A 24,523-nucleotide genomic window follows, 5' to 3' on the forward strand; every position below is an offset into this window, starting at 1 on the left:
ACACCACAATACATTATTTTACCTGATATACGCCCTAGTCATCCACCCGCTCCTTCATTCTCTCCAGCTTGTTGGTAGTGGATACATATTTGCTGGGTCATGCAATGCAATCCGCTCATAAGGACATGTGGGAAGAAAGAGGTCTTTCTCCACCCATCAAGCCTGACAGGCAGCCTCAGAGTTTCTTTCATGTGCTGAATTCATCCTCACCATCCACCTGGATCAATTAACTGTTTGCTTCACTGGTCATCAGTCCTGCAGTGTGGAACCACAGGTTATGCAGTGGGAAGCAGCTTTATCAACTATGGCTCTGCTTTTCTTTAATGTAACATGCATTATGCAGATTTTCTGTTACTAAAACTAAGCTTTTTCTAATCTCCAGCTGTTTCAAGTGTAATTATGTGTTTTCATCCTCAGGAAATGGTGTCATTTGGTCCTGAAGACAAACACTGTAACAGGTGAGACGTGTCTGGCAGGATTTCATTTCAGTGTGTTTTACAGTACATCCACATCATCAGCCGATCTCCCTCCTACGCTGCGTTCCTGCCCTTTCTCCAAGCTGTCGAAGGAAATACCAAGTGTAACCTGTTTGGCGGGGAATTAAAATGTGACCATAAAGCACAGCCATAAAACAGATCAACCAACCAAGCCTCCAAAATTAGCTGAACAAACAGAGTAAGGTAGAGCCCTCTGGGGGGATAAACCTGGCACACTGGATCCAGTGTGACAGAGGCCCTTCTGGCAGCTCAGAACAATCCGCACGTTCCACTTGGGTTGAGCTGTCTTCGTTTCCCCCTTCACTATATATATCAGCCCCGCATCAACACGGGCCTGTGAAGACCTTTCACAAGACTGACAGGCCACCTGAATCACACAATTGTGTGGCCGGAGGAGCCTGCATGTGTATAGAAAAATCAGTGATCCAATAACTGCCTGGGTTCACTTCTCCCTCATAAAGTCAGGAGGGAGGCGCAGAGGGAGACCCACAGCTACAACCCAAATGTTCCAGCTGCACCTAAACAAAGCTTTAACTTTTAATCCGATTCTAGAAAACACACAAACTTTAACTGTCGATTTTCTCAACATCAATATTTTATTCAGTAATTGGTCGGCGCATTAAAATTCTTTATTTGCATGGCACAGAAACCACAGAGTGTGTGTCGGGCGAAGGCTGAAAGCTGGTGAGCCTGTGTGTGCCTTGCAGATGGTCCGGCCTCACAGCAGCTGTGCAAATGAAAGACAGAGTGTCGTTGACGGAGCGAGAGAGTTGGAAAGTTGGCCACAAAAGGAAAAGAGTAACATACAAGTTGCTAACTGAAAATGTAATGGAAAAATTTATAGCACACAAAGTTTTGCTTGGAGAAAATAATCGAGTCAGAGTATTTTCTCTGCACTTTTGTGACAAAAATAGACAATGGCCAAGTTTTTAGCAGGTAAAAGTCAGCTGGTAAAGACGACTTAAAGGGGATCTGTCAGCTCCGCATACAATTATTCGCCAGAGAAAAACACACATTACATTAATTAGATAGCTCCAATTACTCTTAAGTCTCAGTCCTTGCATATCAGTCATCATAATATCATGATCACGCCAGGTCTAACCTCAAAATAAGACTTCCAAGTTAACATATTCACTAGATAAACAAAGCCAGGCATTATCTGTTCGTTTGCACTGACAATTGTCAATCAAAGCCTGTTATTTTAGCTCTAAGTCTGGAGTGAGAAAACAACAGGTGAGAAAATCCTGCTTAATGCAGAACACACACACACACACACACACACACACACACACACACACACTCAAACATTTGTCCTCAGGAGGAGGAGGAGGAGGAGGAGGAGGAGGAAGGGGGCGTCAAACGGGACAGATGCCCTGAATGCTTTGTAGTGCAAAGAGTTTCAACTTTTCTCCTCCTCTTCTGCATGAGAAAGCTTTTGTTTAGGATGTGTCACTTGTGCATATATTGAATAATGAACAGCTCTACACCATGGGCATGAGTTGTAAACACTCAGATAACACACAGGCTGTGTAACCCTCAGCCCATAACACTGTTATCCTCTTCAGCTACAGTCTATAACTCCTAATCGCCTCACCTTTTTTCATTTATTTTAATTTTATATTGTCCTCGTCCCCAGTAATTGCCACAACATGTAAATATCAAGCGGTTAGTGAATAATTAGTCTTTCATTGGCCAGCAATCACCTCTGGGCCCCGTCTGCGCGTTAGACCCCTCCCTCGTAGAGCCGCCCTGAAGACGCCCCCCCCCCCCCCTTTTTTTTGAATGACAGCGCTTTGGGAAGAAGACGAATATTTGTGTGATTTCCCCGCAGCGTCGATGAGAAGCAGCCGAGGATCTCCCACCTAACTGGATGGATTGGTATGGGGAGAAGCGGACCTCAAATCACGGCTAAGCGGCGGCTCTGGGACTGTGCGACGTTGACCATGGTGCTGCTTTCGCTGCTCTTTCGACCAGGTGAGCGCTGTTTTCCAGCCCCCGTGTGCCGCACACGGGGGATGTTTGGGGGTGGGAGGGTGGACGTGAGAGTAGAAAAGTGAACTTTTCCCTAATGCTGTGTGGCTGAAGTTAAACTATTTCACCTTCACGTCTCCTCGATGACGGTTTCAGGGTGTTTTCGAGTGGTTGTTGTTAAAGTAGTCCGTCCACTGCGGGGACAAAGCGCCGTCCTGGTGCAGCCTGCACTAGCCGAGCAGCACGGCACCGACCTGCTTTTTTTTAATAAAAACACATTTTTTAAACACTTTGCTGGCACAAATAAAGCAACGAAAGCGCAGCCATTACCACCAGGCTCCGGTCGGTCATCCCGTCGTGAGCGGACATGCGTGTTGCTGCCGCTAAGTTTGTACAGAGTGAAGTTACGAGTTAGCATAGCTCGTTAGCTGCTTGCGTCCGGAGCAAAAATAAAAGCACGGAGCTCCTATTTAAGGCAGAAAACCACTCTAACAGGAGCCCGACGTGTTTCTTTTAATGCTCCTTCAATGATTTAAACCTCTAAAGCCAAGTTGAAGAGTTAAAGTGATGGTTGAATGTGCGCGGAGCACGGTCATGCTTCGTTTATTAACTTTGTTAGCTAGCAGGCATGGGGGGGGGTCCAGCTCTCTGGCCTCTGAACGTGTTGGTCGCTCACAAACAAACACGTTTTATTTGGATTATTAAGTTGGATTAATTTCATGTTTTCTTGTTGTCAGTTCCCAAAGGGCTTCTCGGGTTTGCGTTGATGTTAAAGTTGACAAACTTAACCCAGAGTTTGACTGTTTGTAATAAAGAAACAGTGAGGAAGTGGATTATTATGACTGTGTTCATGAATAATGTGCAGATAACTATAGTATAGTGTTATTTTCTGCTGTATTTGTTTATAGTTAACTTTTTATGTTTGCTAAAGTATAGAAAAATCACAAGCGAAAAAAATCCTCAGGTATTTGCAAGTTCAAAAATACAACAATAAAAAAACATATTTTTAATGACACTATAAACACTCATATCTTGATATAATAATTAAATCCTGATTAAATACTCTAACAACACTATACTACTGGATGTATGCCCTGTAATACTGCCAAAGATCCCTGGAGCAGGTTCCTCTTTATTGATTTGGGAGCCTGTGCAAGCTTGTTGTAACCAGGTTTTGATCTTTAAATTATTAAAAGGCAGAGTCAGGACTGGGATATGCAGATATCATATGATATGTAAGCTATAGCTTTAGTAGTTCGCCAAGCCAGACCTGTGCTAAAACCTTTTCTTTGTGGCACTTTGATTTAATTTATGATATCATAATGTAATGAGTATAAATTACCTAAAAGTTTATCAGACACCTGAAGCCATGTACAGATAGTTGTTAGTTGTAGTTGTAGTTTTTATTTGACTTTTTTTGTGCAAATTTTGAAATCAAAGTCCAGTAATTACCAATCTGAACCAGATTTATTAGCTTAAGTAGTCCTAATCATGATAATACTACACAAGACATCTAGAAAGGTCAGTCAAAATATTAAGTATTTAACACTCGTAGAGCTGCATAAAGATTAAGTTGACATGATTAGAAAATCCTGCCTCACACCTACACGTACTAATCCACAACACACTTCTACTACATATTAATACAAAAAAACAGTTTGGTCGGTTTGCTTTTTCTCTTTTCTCTACTGGCTTTTCCTCTTTTTGTGTGTTCCCCTCGTGGTTCTCACACTTGTTGGTAGCCTACTAAGTGCCAGAGCATGAAGACCCTTTAGGGAGATGCATGGTTGTTGATGCCTACGCAGGCAGTGATTGTCAAAAAGTGTCAATCACAGCTGACTTGGGGTGACCCCGCAGTGATACAGGGGAGGCTGTTGGAATTCAGAGGAGGGATGCAGAATGCCTCTAACTTGACCTCTCGCACTCCATCTCGGTTGTTTATCAAGACTCGTATTGAAGTGCAGTGACTGTGAGATGCATTAATCATCTGCCATGGCCCCCTCAGCGCATCAGATGCATGTGAAAAGGGAAGAAATGGTGCAAAATAATTCATGTGCACTTGGTGTGAAATCTCCATGCTTATCTTGTCGCCTGTGTCCAGGCTGTTGGGAGATTAAACTGAGTTTTTTGGAGTAAACAGAAGATTATTCTGTTGCAATACAAGAGCAGTCTGTTGCAACGGATCCCAGGCTTGCAGTAAAAGTGATGTATGTGTTGTGGATTAATGTAGAGCTGCTGTTTGTTGGAAATGTTACTGGAATCTGTCCTAGTCAGCACACAAGCTACCTATCGTGATCAATGTCAACATTTTTGTTACTCACTTAAGTAGCTCTTTATTTTTCCTGAGGATAATAATAACTTAAGTCATAATTGAAACCCTGAATTAAGGTGATACTACACAAATATAACAATGGTTTTAGACATCCTCCTGTTTCTAGTTCGGACCCAGAATTACTGAACAAATGTTTGGGGATCTTCCTCTTGTGATCCCCTCGAAGTTTGTTGCCCCCGTACACCCACCTCTGCCATGCCATGTAGTGCACCTTAATGCACTTCAATTACCTCGGCACAAGCCAAACCACATTCAACACCATGAGGCAAACGAACACAGGTTGGTTTCCTCCTACGGTGAGGCTACACGCTATTTCTGTGAGGGCTAGTTAGGGGAAATAAGTTTTGACTGACTCTGGAGCACAGTGTGGGATCATGGCCTCGTGAGCTCATGCATTTGAGTTTTAATGGCTCTCCTGATTGAGCTAAACCTGATAGTGGAAAAGTTCTGACCGAACTGCCTCGTGCACTGGGCTGAGGTAATGTATCCATAAATGTCAGATGGATTTTAATGGCAGAAGTAAATAGCAGCAGTTTTTGTTCAGTAGATCTACTCAGTATCGTTTCTGCAGGGAGGAAGTAACGGTGACATACTGCAGTTCCAAATGTTGATGCTCACTGTTTTTGTTTTTCAGCTCACTGCCAGCAGTGTCGAATCCAGCGCTGCAATGCAGAGTATGTGGCTTCTACCTCACCCTCCAGCGGTCTGCAGGATGATGTGGCTCCGGATGTGGACTACTGCATAGCACTCCGGGCATATGCCCTGTGCACCCGGCGGCAGGCGCGCAGTTGTAGGGGTGATCTGGTCTACCACTCAGCCGTCTTCCGCATTAAGGAGTTATTCTCTCAGCATAACTGCTCCAGCGATGGGCCAACCTCCTCCGCCAAGGTCCCCAGCACGTCTCGGCCGGCAGTGTCAGAGCTGTGTGACTACGAGAACCGGGTACTTGTATCTGGCTCAGCCGGCCAGCAGAAGAAATACGCCCACTGTGGATTATTCGGAGACCCTCACCTACGGACTTTCCGAGATGAGTTTCAGACCTGCAAGGTGGAAGGGGCGTGGCCTCTTATTGATAATCGCTTCCTGTCGGTGCAGGTGACGAATGTTCCTGTTGTCCTCGGCTCCAGCGCCACAGCAACCAGCAAGGTAGGATGAGTTCACTTTTTGTCCTAACTTCTATATTTTTTAATATTGTTTGGTATGAATGCATTTTGAGTCCTGAATAGGATCAATTACTGAGGACTTTAATTAAAAAAAGCCAAGGATTAAAAACAATTGTGACATAAATAAACAAGAGGCATCACAGACACTAGACTGGAAAACCCCTGGTTTTGTAGGTGTAGTGCAATGACCTTCATATCTAACTTGGTCCAAGTTACTTCCTGCTTATATATTAAGAAAAGAAACATACTACTCTTCTTTTACTAACACCGTGTCCATTTTAGTAATGAACACTCACATTATATAAAGTATAAATGTAATGGCCAACATGGATAGGCTGTTTTTGAGTATTCCCATAAAGTATCAAACATGTGAAGTTAATAGTCGTTCCACGGTGCCTCTCAAGCCTCCAGCATTCCTCTTGTCTTGGAGCTCCTTCAGATCTGTGAGGGGAAAAAAGAGGAGGGGAGTCCTTCACTGGTGTTGAATCACAGACATGCTTGAGCGCTCTACCTTTAACACATGGGTGGTCATATGGTAGTGATTAACGCTCACTCAAACATTTTCCTCCACAGCCACGATGTGGAATGTTTTTTCACCCCTCTGGTCAAATAATTAACTGGGCGCTTTTTGTGTAAATATGGAATAATGTGGAAAAATAAAGAAATAATTATTATAATTGGACAGCAGCATAGGTTGTTTTTGATTCTGTTAATTAAATAGGCTGCCCTTTCATGATCTTAATTTTCTTTATGGTTGAGGCCTTGAAATCTATTAAATCTATATCTTGGCTCTGAAAGATTCAGCTGTATAAAGCACTCACCATGCACACACTGTGCGTGTTAATTAGCTGCTTTCTAATGTTTATTTTATGCTCAAAGAGAAAAGAATTCCTGTTTCCCCACTGTCGAGTAAGTTATCGAGTTTCCCTGTTCGCTGTACCACTACCAAACCCATTTTTTAGTCACCTGTTTGAAAACAAGGTAAAACAATAATCCATTGCACCTATTGCATCAGGGATTTCTGCACCAACATTTAAAAGCCTTTGCAGCGCGTCCTGCCTGTTGAACCTAATGTAAACCTGTAGCGTGGCTACAGCGAGGTGTGTGCCAGCACCTGCATGCCCCAGTCATGCTTTTGGAGTTGCCAGACTTAAGACAGGAAATCATCCATCAAATACAGTATCCCCGTAAGTGTAAACATAACCATAGCCACCGCTTTGTCAAGAATTTTTCAAAGCTCAGCTGGAATACAAATCACAGTCAGTCACTGAGCAAACACTAGCTGTGCCAGCATAGAAGTGATGGAAGATACTTGGAGAACGGAGGCCGTTATGAAACTGTGTTGTTTGAGCCAACAACTAGTGACAACTCGGGGAGTTATTGCCATTATTTTAGTGTTAGTAGTAATTTGTTATGTGTGTGTAAGAAAGGAGAGGGAATAGTTAAGCCCATGGAAGTTTAGGTCCAGCTGTTGTTTATCACTTTGGTTGATTACCAACCAATGGACCAATATCAACAATCTTGTAAATATTAGGAGGTAATTACAAATTAATCTGCATTATAGATTACATCAAGAGATAATCACTGTGAGGGCACAAGATTGAAGGCCCACAAGGACCATGAACATGCTGCATAACTATTTAAATGTGTGATTTCCTGCTGCCACCTTGTGGCTCTAATTGGCGCTGCCGTAATTCAGAATTCACATGGGTCTCTTTTCCAACCTATTGCATTTACAAATACTTCCCTTAGCTCATTTACCAGTTGCTTTATGTATGGACCAATATTGAAACTGTAACATTAAAACATTATTAACCTTTGTCTTTTGACTGTTGCAGATTACAGTGATCTTCAAGTCCTACCATGGCTGTACAGATCAAAAAGTGTACCAAGCCACTACTGAGGATCTGCCATCAGCTTTTCAGGATGGGACTCGCAGCGGCGGCGAGAGCGGCAGCCTGACCATCGTAGAGCGAGGTGGTTCTGGAGTGGGCCGGCAGGTGAAGATACAGGCCCGCTACATCGGCACTTCCATCATCGTCCGGCGTGTGGGCAGCTACCTAACCTTTGCTATCCGCATGCCAGAGGATACCCTGGACTTTTCGGAGGACAATGGTGGCCTGCAGCTCTGTCTGCATGGCTGCCCGCGCAACGAGCTCATCAAAGAGCACACGCTGAGCCGTCAGAGCCAGCAACCCCGCCTGCAGGGCACCAACACAGAGCTGGGTCCTCTCAGGCCCCCTCACCAGGTCTACACAGTGGAGAGGGCCACGGCGAAGTGTAGAGAAACTCTGCAGGTGGAGGATGTGTACTTTCAGTCCTGCGTGTTTGACTTGCTGACCACAGGAGATCCCGAGTTCTCCATGGCAGCCTTCGGCGCTCTGGAGGATTTAAAGGCACTGCCACCCAGTAAACTGAAGCAGAACTCCCCGAGGACTCCTCGCCCTCATAATCGAGGGATGTCACACACATCGGTTGCAGCAACAGCCAGCAACTCTCTACTCTCACTCCTTCTTCTCACTCTGCTGCTTTTGTAGAAATGAACTGAATAAATATAAATGTTTTTTTTTTCAAACAAGAAACATGGAGACAAACAGAACATGGAAGCATCACCAGCTTGAGGAAAGAGTGCTTCAGCTCAGCTACATTTCTATTTGTTTAATTTTTGCTTTTAATCCATGGATGTTGTGAACTTTTTTGCCATTGTCATGTGAAGGATTTCACACAGTGCATTTATTGCAGATTCATCATATTGGGTCAAAAAGAAAACATGCTCAGTATTAACTGGGATACACCAGTCTCTTTCAAATGATCAAACTCAGCTGTAGCTAAACACTCATTTTGTAAATATTTTTTTACCGAAAGGAAGCACAACCCTCAAACACTCCACCACTCATGGAGCTGCACATGTATGTAAGCAGCTCCATCGCACACTAACACACGTTTTAATGCAGAGCCACGTGGCTTCTTGACTCTGTTTAATCCAACAATATCATTAGCACTTACAGGCAGTACCAGCATGTTTTGTGTGTTCAGATGTTTTTTTCTTTGTTTATTGCAACAGGTAACAGAAGTTATTTTTAGAAGTCAAAACGCTAAATACGCAGGATCCAACAACTGTATGTAAAAAAACTACCTACCAGTCAGAAACGGTGTCAGTTGTTCTCATTCTTCTGTGAAACACTCCCTCTTCAAGCTGTTTGGCTTCCAGTTTTAAAGGTAAAAAAAAAAACATAAATCTTTATATAATAATATATTAAAAGAGTGTATATATGTGTTATATTGTGTACATTTGCCTGTGTATAGATGTTTTAACTATAATATGTTTTACAATTGTTGTGTTTAGTTGGTTCTTTTGAGTCATTGTAAGAAAAGTAACCTAATATGTGTTGTGTTGCATTTGTAATTTTCTGTATTAAAGTGTTGGACACTCCACAGTAAGGTCTGTTTTTCTGTCTTCTAAAGGTTTTTAAACATTAGTAGGAAAAGCAGTGAATAAAAAAAACTCAATTCCCAAACCAAGCCTTTTCTAACCATGTGCCTGCATTACCGGTTCTGTCCTCATGGGGTCCTCAGTCCATTAGGTCTGACAGCTCATAATATAAAAGACAGTTTTGACAAGCTGGCTGTGTAGCTGTAGGGATCCACAGTATGTTCTCAGTCCCCTGTGTAAATGTTACCTCTGAGTGCTGAGCTGGCTGCTGGCTTTGCTTTTGTCTGCCACAGCTCTGCATGGCTCCAAATAGGATTTAGTCTGCGGTTAACACCAGGTTAGAGTCAACAACAATAACGCCCGGTGCTGATGTTCGCAGTATATATGAACAACGAGTCCCGTGATTAGAGGAGAAGGCTGCGATTCAGAATTCAGCTTGAGTGACAGCGTGTTTTGTCACATGCGCAGTCATCGTTAATCTGTCCATGTCCCATTCCTTCAAATGAAGACAAGACTTCAGTGAGCTGCCAGCTTTGGGGGACGACTCATGAAACGTGTCGCCATTTTCACCCCTCTACACATTAAGCACATTCCAGATGGCCCGCCTTGAGTAAAGTCATCATTCTTAATATTAGGAGGACAGTAGAGAAGCAGAGAAGGAGGCGGGGGGGCGATAAGAGTCCTGTCATGGGAAGGCAGACAGTGAGGGAAAGTACTATGTGCTACAATTATGATGTATTTTATATGCATCTTTACATTTTATGGTACTTTATACTTTGACTCCACTATGTTTTAGAGGCAAACACAGTTTTTACTCCACTACATAATTCCTCTCAGACGTGGTGGTTCCAGTGGTTCTCCTCCTTCCAGAGGCCTCTGTCATTTTCAAGGCTCAGAAAGACAACATGATCAAATTTCTTCTTGCTTCTTATTATTTTAATGATGTTGTACGTTACGGCATTTTACTAAAGAGCCACTTACAGCGCATTTCACTGTCCTTGTTTTTGCTTCCCTGTGAGTAAAGGATGTGAATAATTGCTCTACCATGGAGCTCATCTTAACATCTTTCATTAAATTCATGAATATTGTTCATCTCCGCAGCTGAGTTGTAAACTGAGATGATGAGATGCGTTCCTCATTTTGCTTTGGGGGTTTTTAAACAAATCTAAAAAAGCTCCGGGCCTCGTCTTGATTCACTTTATCTGTTGAGATGCAGCCATCTGACAGCGCTGTCAGGCACTGCCAGCCTTATATAATAACCCCGTGTGAGAGCGCCCTCTCAGTCTGTTGAAAAGTGGTGAGGCTTTCTGACAACCTCTGAACATTTTAAAATGTGGAAACCCTTCTTAAAAATGGAGACTGGCATTGAAAATCTCTATTAAAAAAAAAAGAAGAAAGATTAGAAATGAAGAACATGTAAAAATAAAAAAGCAGAAGATGCGTATCATGACAGAGGATGCAGCATGGGTGCGCAGGAAATTGCTCACGCCTGTATAGATTGCTCGTCCACCCTCTTTGAGCTATCCTGTCTTGACTTTCCCCCGTAAACAAGGACAATTACCAAGCTAATGAGTTGAGAAAAAAACTGCTTGAGTGATTGATACTCTCAATGGGGAAATTAATTTGATATTAATAGAGCACTTGGCAAGATAAATAGATAGTGGTGTGTGAGTCCTCTCCTTGATTGATAATGGATAGATTGATGGCTGTCTTAATGCAAGATGTTCCTTAGACTTAAGTGAGATGGCCTTGATGAGGAGACACTTTTGTATTACAAGATGATCAACTGTTGAAAGCCGCTTACATTTACTTTAACACTGATACCGTACCTCAAGCTCCACAGGAGATACCACTGATACATATTACATGATGCTAACATTAATAAAAGATCATGTAGATGATTAATATGGTTTCTAGCATGTAGAAGACAAATTAGTTGCATTTTAGCTGTTTAGACAGTTAGTCTCCAGTAACTGATGCTAAATGATGTATAAGATGCTGGTCAGCTGTAGCCACCATCTCAATCAGATGCTTTTATGAGGTCGTGTTTGCTTTTAGTCTCACAAATGTCTCGTGAAATGATCACCTTGCATCATTCGAGCAGCTCCCCCCTCCTCAACCCTCTCTGGTTGAAGTATTTTGCTTAATGATGCACCCAGAGTCCGATTGTTGCACCAAGTAGAAGTTGTCCAACGCGCACATGCGTTGCACCCTGTTGCATGGGTCAGTACTGCAGAACAAGGAGCCAAAAAGTTACTCATTTCTCAGGGAGTTTGCATGTGTGCCGCTTTCAGACGTCTCTGGTGGCAACGATTATTCAGCTTTCTCTTACCTCGGGCTCTCTCATACCTGACCAGCTCAATCTTTCAGTGTCTCCTCAATAATCAGAGTGACAGCGAGCAACTAGACATATCTCACCCACTGGCTCACTGCAGAATGGGTATTGACCTACATATCAAATCATACGCTCCTGGCTCGTGTGATAGAGATGGGGGTAGGTGGAATAAGGCTGTGTGATTGACAGTCCTACTTTAGTAAACATGTTGCATCCCCTGGGTTTGTGGCTTTTCATATGTATTTATAGTTAAACGTACGAGGGGGGAAAAAAAAAAAGTCCTGCTAGCTTGGAGTTTCTGCCATTTCAGCAGTGTTTTTCTCTGCTACTGTAACAGTAGAGAACAGCTGAGAACATCTGGTTGTCTGAGTGTGTATTTTTATTAACGAGCCGGTGTCACCAAACTTTTAACAAATGGCCCCTCGGCACCCTGACGCCCCGAAAAACCCAGCTCGGAAATTAAGCATCTGCATCATAAATCTTGGAAAGTTACAATAATTTGCAATTCACTCCCTCATCAAAGGCAATATTACCCTAATTTATTATCTCCCTGCACGAGGGGTGCGCAAAGGCCGTGGAGATAAGAGTTTATCAGGAGGGGGATTGATTTTCATTAACTGATTGTAATAAAGATGAACTGCCTGCCGTGCACACTGACCAAGAGCCACACTTTATTGTAATTGGGACAATTTATTTCATGAGCCAATGGCTCTACTTTTTTTTGCCCCTACTATTCTCTCTTTTTTCTTCATATCTGTTTCTGCTCTTCAACACGCTGTGTCTCAGCTGCACTGCTCCTGTTGCTACAGCAACTCTTGATGTATGAAGATGGTGATTACAAGGTGGATGTGGAGAGGCAAGTCAGCTGTCAACAGATGCTGCATCAGAGTTAGCTTCCGAGATCAAAGCGACACAATAAGCTTGAGTGATATTCGGTGTCTTCCTTATATCAATTTACAGCTTCCCGCTTGTCAAGATTCTAATGTCTATTTGTTCTCCCGTCTTTTCTCTCGCAGCCTCTTGATGACACTTCCCGACTGAGAATGTCTGAAGTTTACAGGCAGTGGTTTGTTTTTGTATTTTGTTCCCATCTTATATATTATGTCCTGACACATATTTCAGTTGTCTCCCTGCAGCAGAGCAGCATCAGGTGACCTGCTAACAGTAAAGCAACAAGCCTTCAGTTTCCACAATGACAGATAATCTAAATTACCATACACGCTGCGATGCTGAGCCTCCATATGGGGATGAAATGGGCACATTTCAGCTTTCAGCACATTATGATGAAGTCAACTCCTGCCTGCGGTAAGAGCAACAGAAACTCCCATAGTCAGTTGCCAGAAATACAAGAGACAACATTATTTAAAAAGCTGTGGATATGTAGCAGTAACCATGACACCATCATCACAGTTTGATCCCACAACGTGGGTAAGGTGTCAGTAGCAGACTCCGAGGTGGTGAGCCGTCGAAGGTTTCAACCTCGGCATCGCGCAAGTAGTCAAGGTGCTCCGGAAGTGAAGGGGGAGCATCTCCCCCCTTCTCGTGGCTTCATCGTTCAGCGTGCCATTAAATATAACTTTGAGAAACAGAAGCATCCATTTTGAATTTTTATTGTAAAATTGGAAAAAAAGGAGAGAAAGAGAGAAAAGCCCCAATAAGCATTTCTTTTTGATACATATCTTTATCTTACCATAACCATCAAGAAAAATAAATAAATAAAACCAATTAATAAGTCATTAAATAAATAAATAAATAAATAAATCATGAAATAAATAAATAAATAAACATCAAGTTACATACTTGACCCGATAATTAATTATAAAATTATTAGATCATCAATCAATAATATGAAGTAATCTAAGCAGCAAGTATTAAGAAATTTCAACAGGGGAAAAATGTTTGGTTTCTCAGGCTAATACAGAACACGTAGTTTTTTTTTTGTTTTTTTTTTAGTGTTTTTTATATATAAAAAGATACTGCTTTCCCTGTCAGTTAATCCATGCTGTACTGACACCGCCACAAAAAGAGGTGGCGCTCTCCTTTAAAAAAGAAAAACAGAAAGCAACCTAATACAACCTGTAAACAGCCTCCTCTCCTCCAGGTTTAAAGAATAGTACCACGGTTCCTCTTTTTGCGCCCTGCATGTCAGTAAAGTCTACTTCACAGACTCCATACTGCTGTTTTATATGTTTTTGTATGCATTTTGTGCTGAGAAACCAGAAAGTTAACATTTTCATAAAGCGAAAACCCTTCCCCTCCCCTCCCCCCCTCCCTCCCCCATTTCAAACCCTATCCTATATGTACCCAAAGGAAGGTCCTGTGCTGATTTTCAATAATATACAGATTTCATATTTATAATAAGCTACTATCCTTAGCATTCAAACCATAGTTAAAGAATCATATTGTTAATACGAGTAGTACCATAATCATAATCTTTGACCCTCCCAGCCCCCATTGAGCATGCTCAGAAAGCGAACGGGCACCATGGTAGGATGACGTGTACATGGAAATAAAAAAAAAAAATAGAAATGAAAACAATGCAAGTGGGGAAAAAAAACACACAGATAAACTTTAGCTCGACCACATGCAGGTTCCTTCTAACACTACTAGAATGATTCATTCCTCTTTTTGTGTCTTTGCAGCCAGTTGTGCTAATTCAAACGTGTTAAGCAGCTCATTTAATTTCTTCCCCCTTTTTTTCTGAATCACAGAGCAGATATGTATACACGGGCATATGCTCACCATTCACAACTGCAAACTCAATCAGGTTGGGAACTGTCTCCATCCACAAACCTTCACTGTTTTAATTGCATTCAATCAAATTTATTTTTTTTTCCCCTTCTTGGCAGAATGAAATTAACTCATCCAATTTCAGCCACAGCTGGCATCTTTAATTTGCATTACCCAAGCTGTTGTGAAGGCCAAATTTAATTTGATTTTAATAATTTAAAAAACTCTCCTGCAGAAATCCCATAAGAAAAGATTTTTGAGTGGGTTTATAGGGCTCAGTATGGCCTGAGGAAAAGGAGGGTGTAGATCACAGCTTCCTAAAGCTGCTGGGTCCTGACAGGAGAGAGGAAACTAACAGTAACTCACCAGGGGGAGAAAAACTGTCTTCTCTCAAATATATATGAAATCTAACCTTTTCACTACAAAACCACTGTATATCATCACGGCCTGAGCTGACACTCCTCCTACACTGTTACGCTATATCACAAAGTCAAGTATTTCATTCTGCTAATGAACATCTCAAGAAAAGTAGCACGATTAAAACATAGCAACATTTCGAGGAATCTGGCACACTTTTAAAGTCCGACAAGGAGACAGTGGATATGATTGCATAATTTGGCAATTGATTGATTAGAAAAGGCATTAAGAACTTTCTTTTTCAAAGTATTGCCTGCAACGTAATGCAGTGAATAAGGGTAAAATGTGTTAGATCTCCTAATAAATTATACCCTCTTTCTAATAATACTGGTACAGTGAACCAATAATCACACAAGTACAAGGATGTGTCAGCCTAAGCAGAAATAAAAGAAGAGGTACAGTCGCCAGGACCTGGACAGCCAATGTACTAGATTACAGAGGTGTGGTAGTGGTAGTGGTTTCTCTACTTGTGTGGATGGGGCCATAAACTCGACTGAAGCAGCCACGTGTCTAATGTTTAGAGCACTGAAGTCTCAGAGTCCTGTGGGGACGAGCTGCTTCAGAGAGCAAAGCGAGTGCGTGGATGACATGTTGGAAAACCTTTCAAATTAAAAGACAAGTGAGCAATTGTTAAGCGAACAAATGGGAGACTGAAAGGTGACTCAATAAAAAAGCAAAACGATTGGAGAAAGACAGATTTCATCTCCGGTGTCTCTTCGCGGAAGCATCCCAGCAGTTAATTAATCACACGTGATATGGCGTGATGTGTCGTGACCACACTGCACAGGACCCACGCGTGGCCTCCGCTAATGGTACGCTGTCGTCTTGTTGAAGCAGCAGCAGCTGTAGCAGCTACACTTACAGGCCTGCTGCTGTCTAATTGATGGATCATTTTGCTCTTAATTTGACCTCCTAAGGCTGGTAATGCCAGGCTGTTCCTCACTGTGTACAAGCTCTTACTGTGCTATTATACCCTTTGGAGGAAAAAAAAAAAGACACATACTCACAGCTGCTCTTCACTGAAGAACTCATACAATCTACTCTAAAGACTATATACAGATGCTGTCGTAGCCATGTAACCTCTAAACTTTTTTTTTTTTTTGCATTACGTAGATTTGAGTGACTTCAACGTGTCTCACAGGAGACGCTGCCTCTGTCAGATTCAGGGTTCATTTTAAAACTACAGTGACAGAGGGGGAGGATGAAGGACTCTCATCCAGCCACTGACAGAAAAATAAACTCTGTCACTCAGTCAATTCATTGAAAATGCCAATGTCTAATTGATTGTGCATCTCTTGCCCTGCGGCGTCTCTCCCCATCTGATCAATATTATCATTATTCTAATTATGCTGTGGGTTAGCTCTCGGGCCCCCCGTGAACTGATGGTCCCTATTAAGAGAGTGATATGCTGGCACTTGGAGGTGAGAAGGGAGAGCGGGGGGGGGGAGGAGCAAGGAGAGGGGAAGCAGCTCTCACCTGCTGGGAGCAGCTGGGGGGGAGCACGGCAACAGGAGAGGGCACGACCCGACAGAGGGGCCGTTATGACACGGCAATGGATATTTTTACAACTGCCGTCGGGTTCATTTGTATGTTTTATTTAGCAGTTACAGCTGCTGTGCTGTTTTGCTGCTGCGTGTCCAGTCCGGTCAGACCGGCACTTTTACCACAGTGGTTTATGGTCAGATTATCTATAATATCAAGGCTTTAACACTGACGTGGAATGATTCCTGCTTGAGTGACGTAACTGCAATGTGCTGACAAGAACAGCAGACAGCATTACATGGCTTAATAGGCTGTATAGTAGATCTGCAGTGTTTGCTTTAAGTTTAAGGGGTTGTTACTGTGTCACTTTTGGCACTACAGGACTGTTTATTCTTCTTCGGACACAATAACACCGACAGGTCACACCTCTGAGATGAAATACCGTGATGCAAATGAAGCAATGATTTAAAAAAAAAAAACATAGCTGAACATGCCCAAAACATTTTCCAACCCACATATTCTACGCCACTAAAATAGTATAACTTTATTTTTTTAATACATTTTTTTCTGTTTTAATATTCTCAAACCCAGTAGCTATAAATGTAAAAGAAAGAAAAAAACAAACCCCATTATCTCTTTTTTTTTTCAACCTGAAGCTAGTATTTCTTCTTAAGTTTAACTTGTAATATTATTAGTAGTAGTTTGTAGTATTAGTATCATCAATACTATATATTACTGTTCAGAGCAATAAAAATGTTTGGTCCTTTGGTCCCTTAGGGGTGAAAGATTTGCAGTTCTACTGTTGCTAATGGAAACCTCAGTGACCTCCAAGAGTCATAGTTCTGCGCTTGCTGAGAGACGGTGAGAGAGTAAGAGAAAGAGGGGAAAGAGAAAGAAAGTCTGTCAGTGGACGTACAGCTTCTTTTTTTCCACTGTTTTTCTTGATCTTCAAGTTTTAACCCTCATTTGTCCAGTACAGTAAAAGCCACAAGCGCCTCTTTCTTTATATATATGTGTATATAATATGTATATAGAAATCTATTTGTTGTTGCTGCTTTTTTGTTTGTTAGTTTGTTGCTTAATTAACAATTCAAGTCTCAACAAGAATAAAAGTTCTGTTGTTCAGTCTCATCACATCTTTTTTCTTTTTTTTCCAGTTTTTTTTTTCTTCTCGTCGTCTTCTTGCACTGTGCCATCTGTTACTGTTAAGTCCCCCGGTGAAGTGCCCCCTCCTGCTTTTCTCGCGTCTTTTCGTGTTTCTGCCGCAACCTATATCTTCATAAGTAAATGCTGATATGTCTTCAAAACTTCCGTATGTGTTGATTTTTTTAAAAACATATTTTGCTTTCAAAGAAAAAAAGTTAGAACTCCTCCGAGATATCTTCACGTGTCCTCTAAAACCTGGAGAAAAAAAAGAAGAAGAAGAAGAAGAAAAAGGCAATTTCAGATCTCACTGCTCATTAAACTGTCATTTCAAAGATCCATTTCTTTAAACTTTGGATGGTTCAATATGGCTCTATTATATCAGTGTAATGGTGTGGAGAGAGCTAACCCACACTGGCGAACCAATCAATCTTTGTCAATCACGATGATGACATTTCCCGTAATTAATACGCCTACTGCGGTGCATACGAATTCAACTCTTCCACATATCTGCTGATTCTAAAACTCCTGGACAACCTTAAAAGTTTTACATTCACTGAACGTAGTACATTTCATTTGCATCTGTCAAGAAGATAAGAAAAACATAAGCTCCTTAATTCCATCCCGAGAAGTAGCTTGTGCAAAGTGTGGTCATCGATGTGTTAGGGGAAAAAAAAAAAAAGAAAGAAGAACTGACAGTCTTTAAACCAAAGTTAAATCTTCAGCTTCAACAGAAACAATGTTTGGGATCAAGATTTTGAACCGCTGACAGTCCTCTGACATTGAAGGCTCACCTGTGCTGCTGCAATGAATACTGAAGGTAGGCTGTGTCAGTAAGGGCGGCTGGCGTCTTTCGGTCTCTTTAGCTGGACTTTCAACCTCTTCATCCCAATCTGAAAGCCGTTCATGGCTTGTATAGCTGCCTGTGCACTAGCAGGGTTGTCAAAGCTCACAAAACCTGTGAAAGAGAGCAAATTTATTAACATTGCATTACTATTATTTATATTTTATAACACATAGACATGATTTTAAGTCAATATTTGATATATTTATTGCCAGTGACTCAGATGGCTGTGTGGATAAAGGTGATGCTTAATGTTAATATTTCTACTTCCTGAAGGAGTCTAGATGGCGTCGTTGAGGCAGTTACCGCTTTTAAGGTGCTTAACAAATGCTCATTGTCTGATACAGTATGTTATTAAGTTGTTTTCTTAACACAAACAAAAGAACTGATTTCATTTTTTATTCTTATTTAGTCTAATTTTTAATACTTTTCAACTAACGTGTTAGAGCTGAATCGTGACCAGCTGTTTCTTGCCACACAATATCTCACCAAGTAAACACTAAAGTAGAAGCAGTCAAAATAACAACAGACTTTAAATGCAACAAGTGTGGGGGTGTTACTGTCAAAGGTACCATTGTCTATATGTTGTATCCTGTACTGGAAGTGAAATAAAATGTCTTTATATAAAGAAAGCCCAAAATCCAGCAATGGGGACACGTCAATGCAGAAAGTAGTTACAAGAGCAAACAGAGTTCATCTTGAGGAGACAAGTCTGCCACAGACACGAAAAAAAAAAAAAAAACCCTCAGTGAATTTCCTCCAAGATGCGCCCCCTCCTCAGTCCTATGCTGAACATCCTGTTTCCATCATGTGTGAAAATAAAGCCTTGAGAATCCAGTGACCAGAAACTGCAGTGAAATGTGCCTTCACCTGATGCCCTCCCCTGTGTCTGCGTTGTCATTAGGAACAGTCGATGACCCAAGAAAAACAGCAGGAACTTCTCTGCGTCTACAGCCACCAGGGACAGATGTCTGCCTGGACTGCTTGGCTCTGGTTCGGCCCATTAGGGCGAAGGCTGGGCAGCGAGGGGGGCTGGGGGGGGGGGGGGGGGGGGGGGCTGAATGGAAGTCTGACACAGGGAAAGGAGGTGACCTCCTAACCTACCATTGGGTTAACACATTCAGGCTAGGGAGCGGGGACGAGATGGAGAGGGGATGCGAGCTTAAAGCTCTAAGCCCTCTGCTCAATCCTGTCACACATTACAAGCGTGCTCCGTCTCCTTTTGTCTTCTCCCTGTCTTTTTGCACACCATCAGTCTGAGTTTATCCCCTCTTTCTCCGTTCTAGATTAATTACACCTGTGTGCTCCCTCCTTCCCCAGGCCTAACATTATGTTGCAAATGCATAGTGTATAAGTCAATACTGCAAATAGCTCTTCGTTCATGAATTTATATGTTATTAAGTCCCTCCAGGGAGACACGACTGGCAATCAATTTTGACCAGGGAGCTGTGGTTCCCTGAAGTGAAAACAAATCCAGCTGATCCATAATTGTCCTTTGCCTTCCTTCCACCCCAACCATCCCTGCCTGCCCTCCTCAAAGTTCTCATAAGCCCTGGGGCTTGTTTATGTGTGTTGGCTGATGGAGCTAAATGGGACAGGAGGCATGGAGGTGCGTGAATCAGCCTCAGCTGCGAGGGTATCGACAGATATTGGGGTTACGGGACGGTGATGTAGATGCTGATACAGCATTTCAAGGTTTCCAGGTCACACGGCTGCCAAACAGAAACAAGGACATGGACTCTGATCGACTGCATCATGACTAGTTTAGCTGTAATGTGCTCAGCGCTATTTTTTTTTTTTCCCATGATGCTGAAGTCAAAACACAGCAGTCATCAAGATGCAAATTCAGGTCAGTCAGACAGAGGTAAGCGCATTCAACCCTCTGTGCATGTGTGCTATCAAAATGTCAGAGGCATCTATAGTATTTGAGGAAAAAAGAATATTTTTACAGATACAGTGTCTATTGTTTAGTGAACAGTGTGAGAATATAAAAAAACCCTTACATTTTAGCAAAAGCCTTCACTATGAATCTTCACGCCTGAGCTGTGAGTTTTTACACAAACACAACACCCACGAATGTCACAAATATTCTGAAAAAAAAAAAACTATAAGAGAACCCGTTTTGTTTGAACAAAACAGTGTGAAAGCATTAATTATGCATTTACTTTTACTTTTACAGTTTTGGTTTAAATAGGAAATCCTAATTTTACCTCTTAATACCCCTCTGGTTTATTACACATAAAAATCCATACCTGACATAATTTCATCTTTTAAGTAGAATCACACTGTGAGGAAACACAAAACCTTCAAATCTTCTTCTAAGGAGAAGTCAGTAAAAGGAAATGCACATTGTGCTGCGTCCTTGATCGTCTAACTGGGTGAATTAGCCGTGTGCGCGTGACGATGAGCAACTCACCGAAGCACTTGCTCTGGTTGGTTGCCCGGTCCATGAAGACCTTAGAGGAGATGACGGTACCAAAAGGCAGAAACATCTGCATGAGTTCGTTGTCTCCAAACTCCTGTGGCAGGTGGTAGATGAACAGGTTACAACCTTCTGGACCTGCATACAGACACACACAGAGAGAGAGAGAGTTAGAGTGGGGGGGCGTTCGGGGATAAGGGATTGAGAGAGAAACAGTTCTCAGTCTTTTTTTTTTTTTTTTTTTCATCTCCCATCTGACTAAATCAAGATAAGTGGAAATAGATTTCCAGGACGTCTGTGACATTATCAGTGATAAAACATTACTGTTCTTAAACACACAAGAACAGATTAAAACCGCTTCTGCTTTGATTTGCTGATAGTGTATGGATATCGAGAAATTGCTTTTTACATTTAACAAAGTTTTCAGATTAAAACGGAGATAGCGGGAACTAAATCTGGATGATTGCATTCCCTAATGCAAATATTTGCAGTGCGATCCATGTGCTGCAAAAGAAATCAAACTTCTTAAAAAAAAAAAAAAATAAAGTAATTCTCTCCCTGTTCTCCTCCAACTCCAAGGAAATAAGTTTGTGTTTTGCTGGCTGTCATAAAATAATCATTTAAAGACATAACCAATAGATACAATAGATAGTTATATTGTGGTTGATTAGAATATAATACTGATATAATAATAATATCTTCAATTAAACAGGGGCAATTGTCTTGCAACCCATCTTGCATTGGCGCTAGAGCTTATTGTATAAGCTCTAATTATTATTATATATACGTTTTTAATAACCACCATAAACTGTATAATCCAGTTATATAAACATCCTCAGGCTTTATATCTATCTATTACCTGAGATGAGATGTGAACAGCATTCAGTAACATTGTTCTCTCAGCCGTTCCACTTTATTTATCTATTACAGAGAACGAGATGTGTATAGTGTTAAAGTAATATTCCTATCTCGCCCTCGCATTCTTCCTATATGTACGACACAGAATGAGGTGTGTCTACAGTTTAAAAGCAATATTGGCTCCTCACGCTCATCTTCCTTATATATCCATTACACAGGATGAGATGTTTGAAGTGTAAAAGTAATAATGTTCTCTCACCCTCACCTTCTCTCTGCTGCTGCTGCTGGATGACCTGGGGTGGTTGGGGCAGTGTCTGGCCAATGGGAGTCAGCGTGGTGGCTGGGTAGATTGCTGCAGAGAGGCAGGGAGAGAGAGGGAGAGGGGGGTGGATGAAGAGGAGAAATGTGTGGGGATCCCACACAGAATGGTGTCAAGGATGCTTAAGGTCGATCACACAAGTCTAACGCCTAATCAAAGCCTCTCTGATGTTATTTTCTAAAGCACTGTCCTAAATTATCTGAATAAATACATACATAAGTCAGCGTGCAGTCATTATATACTTGTTGTTATGAGTTTAGCATTCAGCTTACTGTAAAACTAAATACAGCATAGTAAACAAAGGAATGTCGGGTCTTACCCGTGTATTGCTGTACCCCAGTGAAGGCTTGCTGGAGGGTATCGGCAGCGGTGGGGCTCTGGGTGGAGTAAGGCGGCAGGCCGTTGGTGTACACCGTCTCCACAGCGGGATGTCCGTTGGGCTGATGAGGAATGCCAGTGAATCCGTTGACGATGGGCGTGACGATGCTGGGGACCGCAGAGGTCGTGATGTTGGCTGGTGGAGAACTGAGGCCTGCTGAGAAAAAGGTTTCACTGTTACTGGATCACGAGGACCCCGCAAATATAGCTTCACATGCTGCTGATCCAAACAAAACAGCTGCAATGTATTAGGACATAAACAAGTGTACACATCCGTTTTTTTTTTTTTTTTCTCCTGTTGTTCACAGAGAGTAAACACTGGCACACACCCTTGTATAAGCAGAGACACACAAACAGAAAAGAAAGTTCATGACCAGAAGCTACACTGCATCTCCTCTCTAATGCAAGGACACGGGTGCGACGTGAGTCTGCCACATATCCGCCATTTGTCGTGACACATCCTGCAGGATAGCTCGGGAGTCAACCTGTGAAAAATGAGCCTGTCTCTAGTGTTTGCGCGATATCCTGCTGGCTCCTACTGCTCAAGATGATGAAACCACTATGCAACTTCTGAGACAGAGAGAGAGAGAGAGAAGAGGAAAAAAAAAAAAAAGGAAAAGATGTGGTCTAGATAGAGGGAGATTGCAGGGGGAGATTTGCTTGAACGAGCAGGTAGTAAAAACACAAAGATGCCTCTTACTTTTATACATCATAAAAAAAGACAAAATAACAACAGTTGGCAGTTTGACAAATGGGTGGGTCATAACATATATGGTGCACGCCTGAAAGGCAGCTGCACGAAGGTTCACGAGCGGAATAGAAATTGGATGCTCCTTGTCCTCTCTCATTCAATGCATTTTAAAAGAACCCTCCTTTGGAAAGTGTTTCCAATTATGCCGGGAACGTCAAAGTACCCATTCTGAGCAGAATCTCACTGTGTGATGGTCTCTCTAAAAGAGCTGCTCCGTGGCAAAGCATCCAAGCTTGTTGAAGTACAGCTCCCCTGAGGACCACCTCTCAATCTGGAAGCCCTCAACCTGATTGGACAGAAAGCCCAGGTTGTCACGGAAACAGTCCCGTATGCCATATCCCCACAATCTGGTGCCTCTGTAAAGAACCCCTAGTGAGAGGTGGTCCGGATAGGGTAAACAATCCAGTGTACAAATGACATGCACTGAGATTTATGCTAATGAATTGGTACATGTGCTTTAAATCACATGCTGAAACCTCCCACCACCGAGTAATATCATCTACATATCCATATGAAATTGCTTATTCCTAATTCTATACCTTCTGTCCTCTCCTCTCCTTTTCCCTTTCCGTCTTCCGCTCCCTGCCTCAGCATTTAAGTCATGAGGAGGCTGACAGTAAGGCAGGCAACTGCGGTGACCAGGGGAATTGCTTGGGTCCGGCGAGAGCTGTTGTGTCTTTTGTGCTGGTTTCCTTTTTTTTTTTTTTTTTTCGAAGCCTCCCCACGATTGCTTGTTTCCTGCGGAGCTGTGATGAATTAGACTGCAGCTTCAGCCCATTCTCCTACCAGGACCCAAGAGACTGCTGCTCCTATTCTGAGGACTAGAGACAGCTAGTCTGCACAGGCCACACGCACTCTACTGTACCACCAGATAATGCACCCTCTCCATCATCAGGCAAATTCATTTTCCAAGGCATAGCAGTGCTGTTGGAGCACGCATCTATGTATGTGTGGCACTTGTAGTGATAGTAGGAGTAGTAGTGCTACGTAGCAGTAGGTGGTTGGGTGGACCCTTTACTTTCAATTCCCTAAGTTTCATGTGTCATAAAGGAGAGCCCATGACACATGTAACAGACTGGGGTCACCACATCCAGCTAGGTTATCATGTTGGAAGTGTCAGAGCAGGAAATGATAATAAAAATCAGAAGTGTAATAAAGATAGCAATGATGTTGTAGTGAGATGACATTTAACACAGTGTAACTAAACTAAACTACAGTAGTTGTGTATGTATAGGGTCATAAAATAGGGCTATAAGAGGTTACAGTAAAGAAAAGGCAATAAGCAACGCCATGTCCAGTAAATCTATGATTACAATGAAGAATACCGTTTGTGTAACACAGTCATCACCTTCATCCTCCCTCACTGTCACAATGTCCCAACATCCAGCATGAGTAAGCCATGAATATGTCCTCTGTTGAAATGGCAAAAATATTTCCTACTACCCTGA

General features: G+C 42.1%; 2 protein-coding genes and 1 long non-coding RNA gene across 5 annotated transcripts in view; 1 reads left to right on the forward strand and 2 right to left on the reverse strand.

The window, feature by feature from the left end:
* Positions 1 to 1,096: 1,096 nt before the first annotated feature.
* LOC113152919 lies at positions 1,097 to 3,074 on the reverse strand. Its single transcript, XR_003297935.1, has 3 exons — positions 2,799 to 3,074; positions 2,597 to 2,725; positions 1,097 to 1,224 (listed from the first exon to the last, which is right to left on the reverse strand). It is a non-coding gene; the product is annotated as an uncharacterized LOC113152919 (long non-coding RNA).
* rgmd (RGM domain family, member D) lies at positions 2,231 to 9,391 on the forward strand. The gene is made up of 3 exons (XM_026346444.1): positions 2,231 to 2,471; positions 5,435 to 5,946; positions 7,802 to 9,391. Exons 1-3 carry the CDS (start codon positions 2,378 to 2,380, stop codon positions 8,498 to 8,500), a joined length of 1,305 nt encoding a protein of 434 aa, XP_026202229.1. The 5' UTR covers positions 2,231 to 2,377; the 3' UTR covers positions 8,501 to 9,391.
* Positions 9,392 to 17,505: 8,114 nt separating this feature from the next.
* Positions 17,506 to 24,523, reverse strand: part of celf5a (cugbp, Elav-like family member 5a) — a 160,404-nt gene continuing 153,386 nt past the window's right edge. For 2 of the 3 annotated variants that reach the window (XM_026345681.1, XM_026345678.1), the window contains exons 8-12: positions 22,266 to 22,478; positions 21,893 to 21,979; positions 20,764 to 20,907; positions 18,298 to 18,461; positions 17,506 to 17,761 (exon numbers count right to left, since the gene is read on the reverse strand). In XM_026345681.1, coding sequence (XP_026201466.1) covers positions 18,334 to 18,461; positions 20,764 to 20,907; positions 21,893 to 21,979; positions 22,266 to 22,478 — 572 coding nt within the window. In that variant the 3' untranslated portion in view covers positions 17,506 to 17,761; positions 18,298 to 18,333. Of the gene's footprint in view, positions 17,762 to 18,297; positions 18,462 to 20,763; positions 20,908 to 21,886; positions 21,980 to 22,265; positions 22,479 to 24,523 lie in introns of all 3 variants that reach the window. The other variant, XM_026345680.1, reaches the window with a different exon arrangement.

The sequence above is a fragment of the Anabas testudineus genome, chromosome 4 (assembly GCF_900324465.2).
Source record: "Anabas testudineus chromosome 4, fAnaTes1.2, whole genome shotgun sequence".
Taxonomy (NCBI): Eukaryota; Metazoa; Chordata; class Actinopteri; order Anabantiformes; family Anabantidae; genus Anabas; species Anabas testudineus.

What these genes read in the sequence shown, in the direction of transcription:
- rgmd (XM_026346444.1), top strand. Translation starts at nt 2,378, where the DNA reads ATGGGGAGAAGCGGACCTCAAATCACGGCTAAGCGGCGGCTCTGGGAC. An exon ending in TTCGCTGCTCTTTCGACCAG is followed by an intron (nt 2,472 to 5,434) that starts GTGAGCGCTGTT and finishes TTTGTTTTTCAG; the next exon opens with CTCACTGCCAGCAGTGTCGA. An exon ending in GCGCCACAGCAACCAGCAAG is followed by an intron (nt 5,947 to 7,801) that starts GTAGGATGAGTT and finishes TGACTGTTGCAG; the next exon opens with ATTACAGTGATCTTCAAGTC.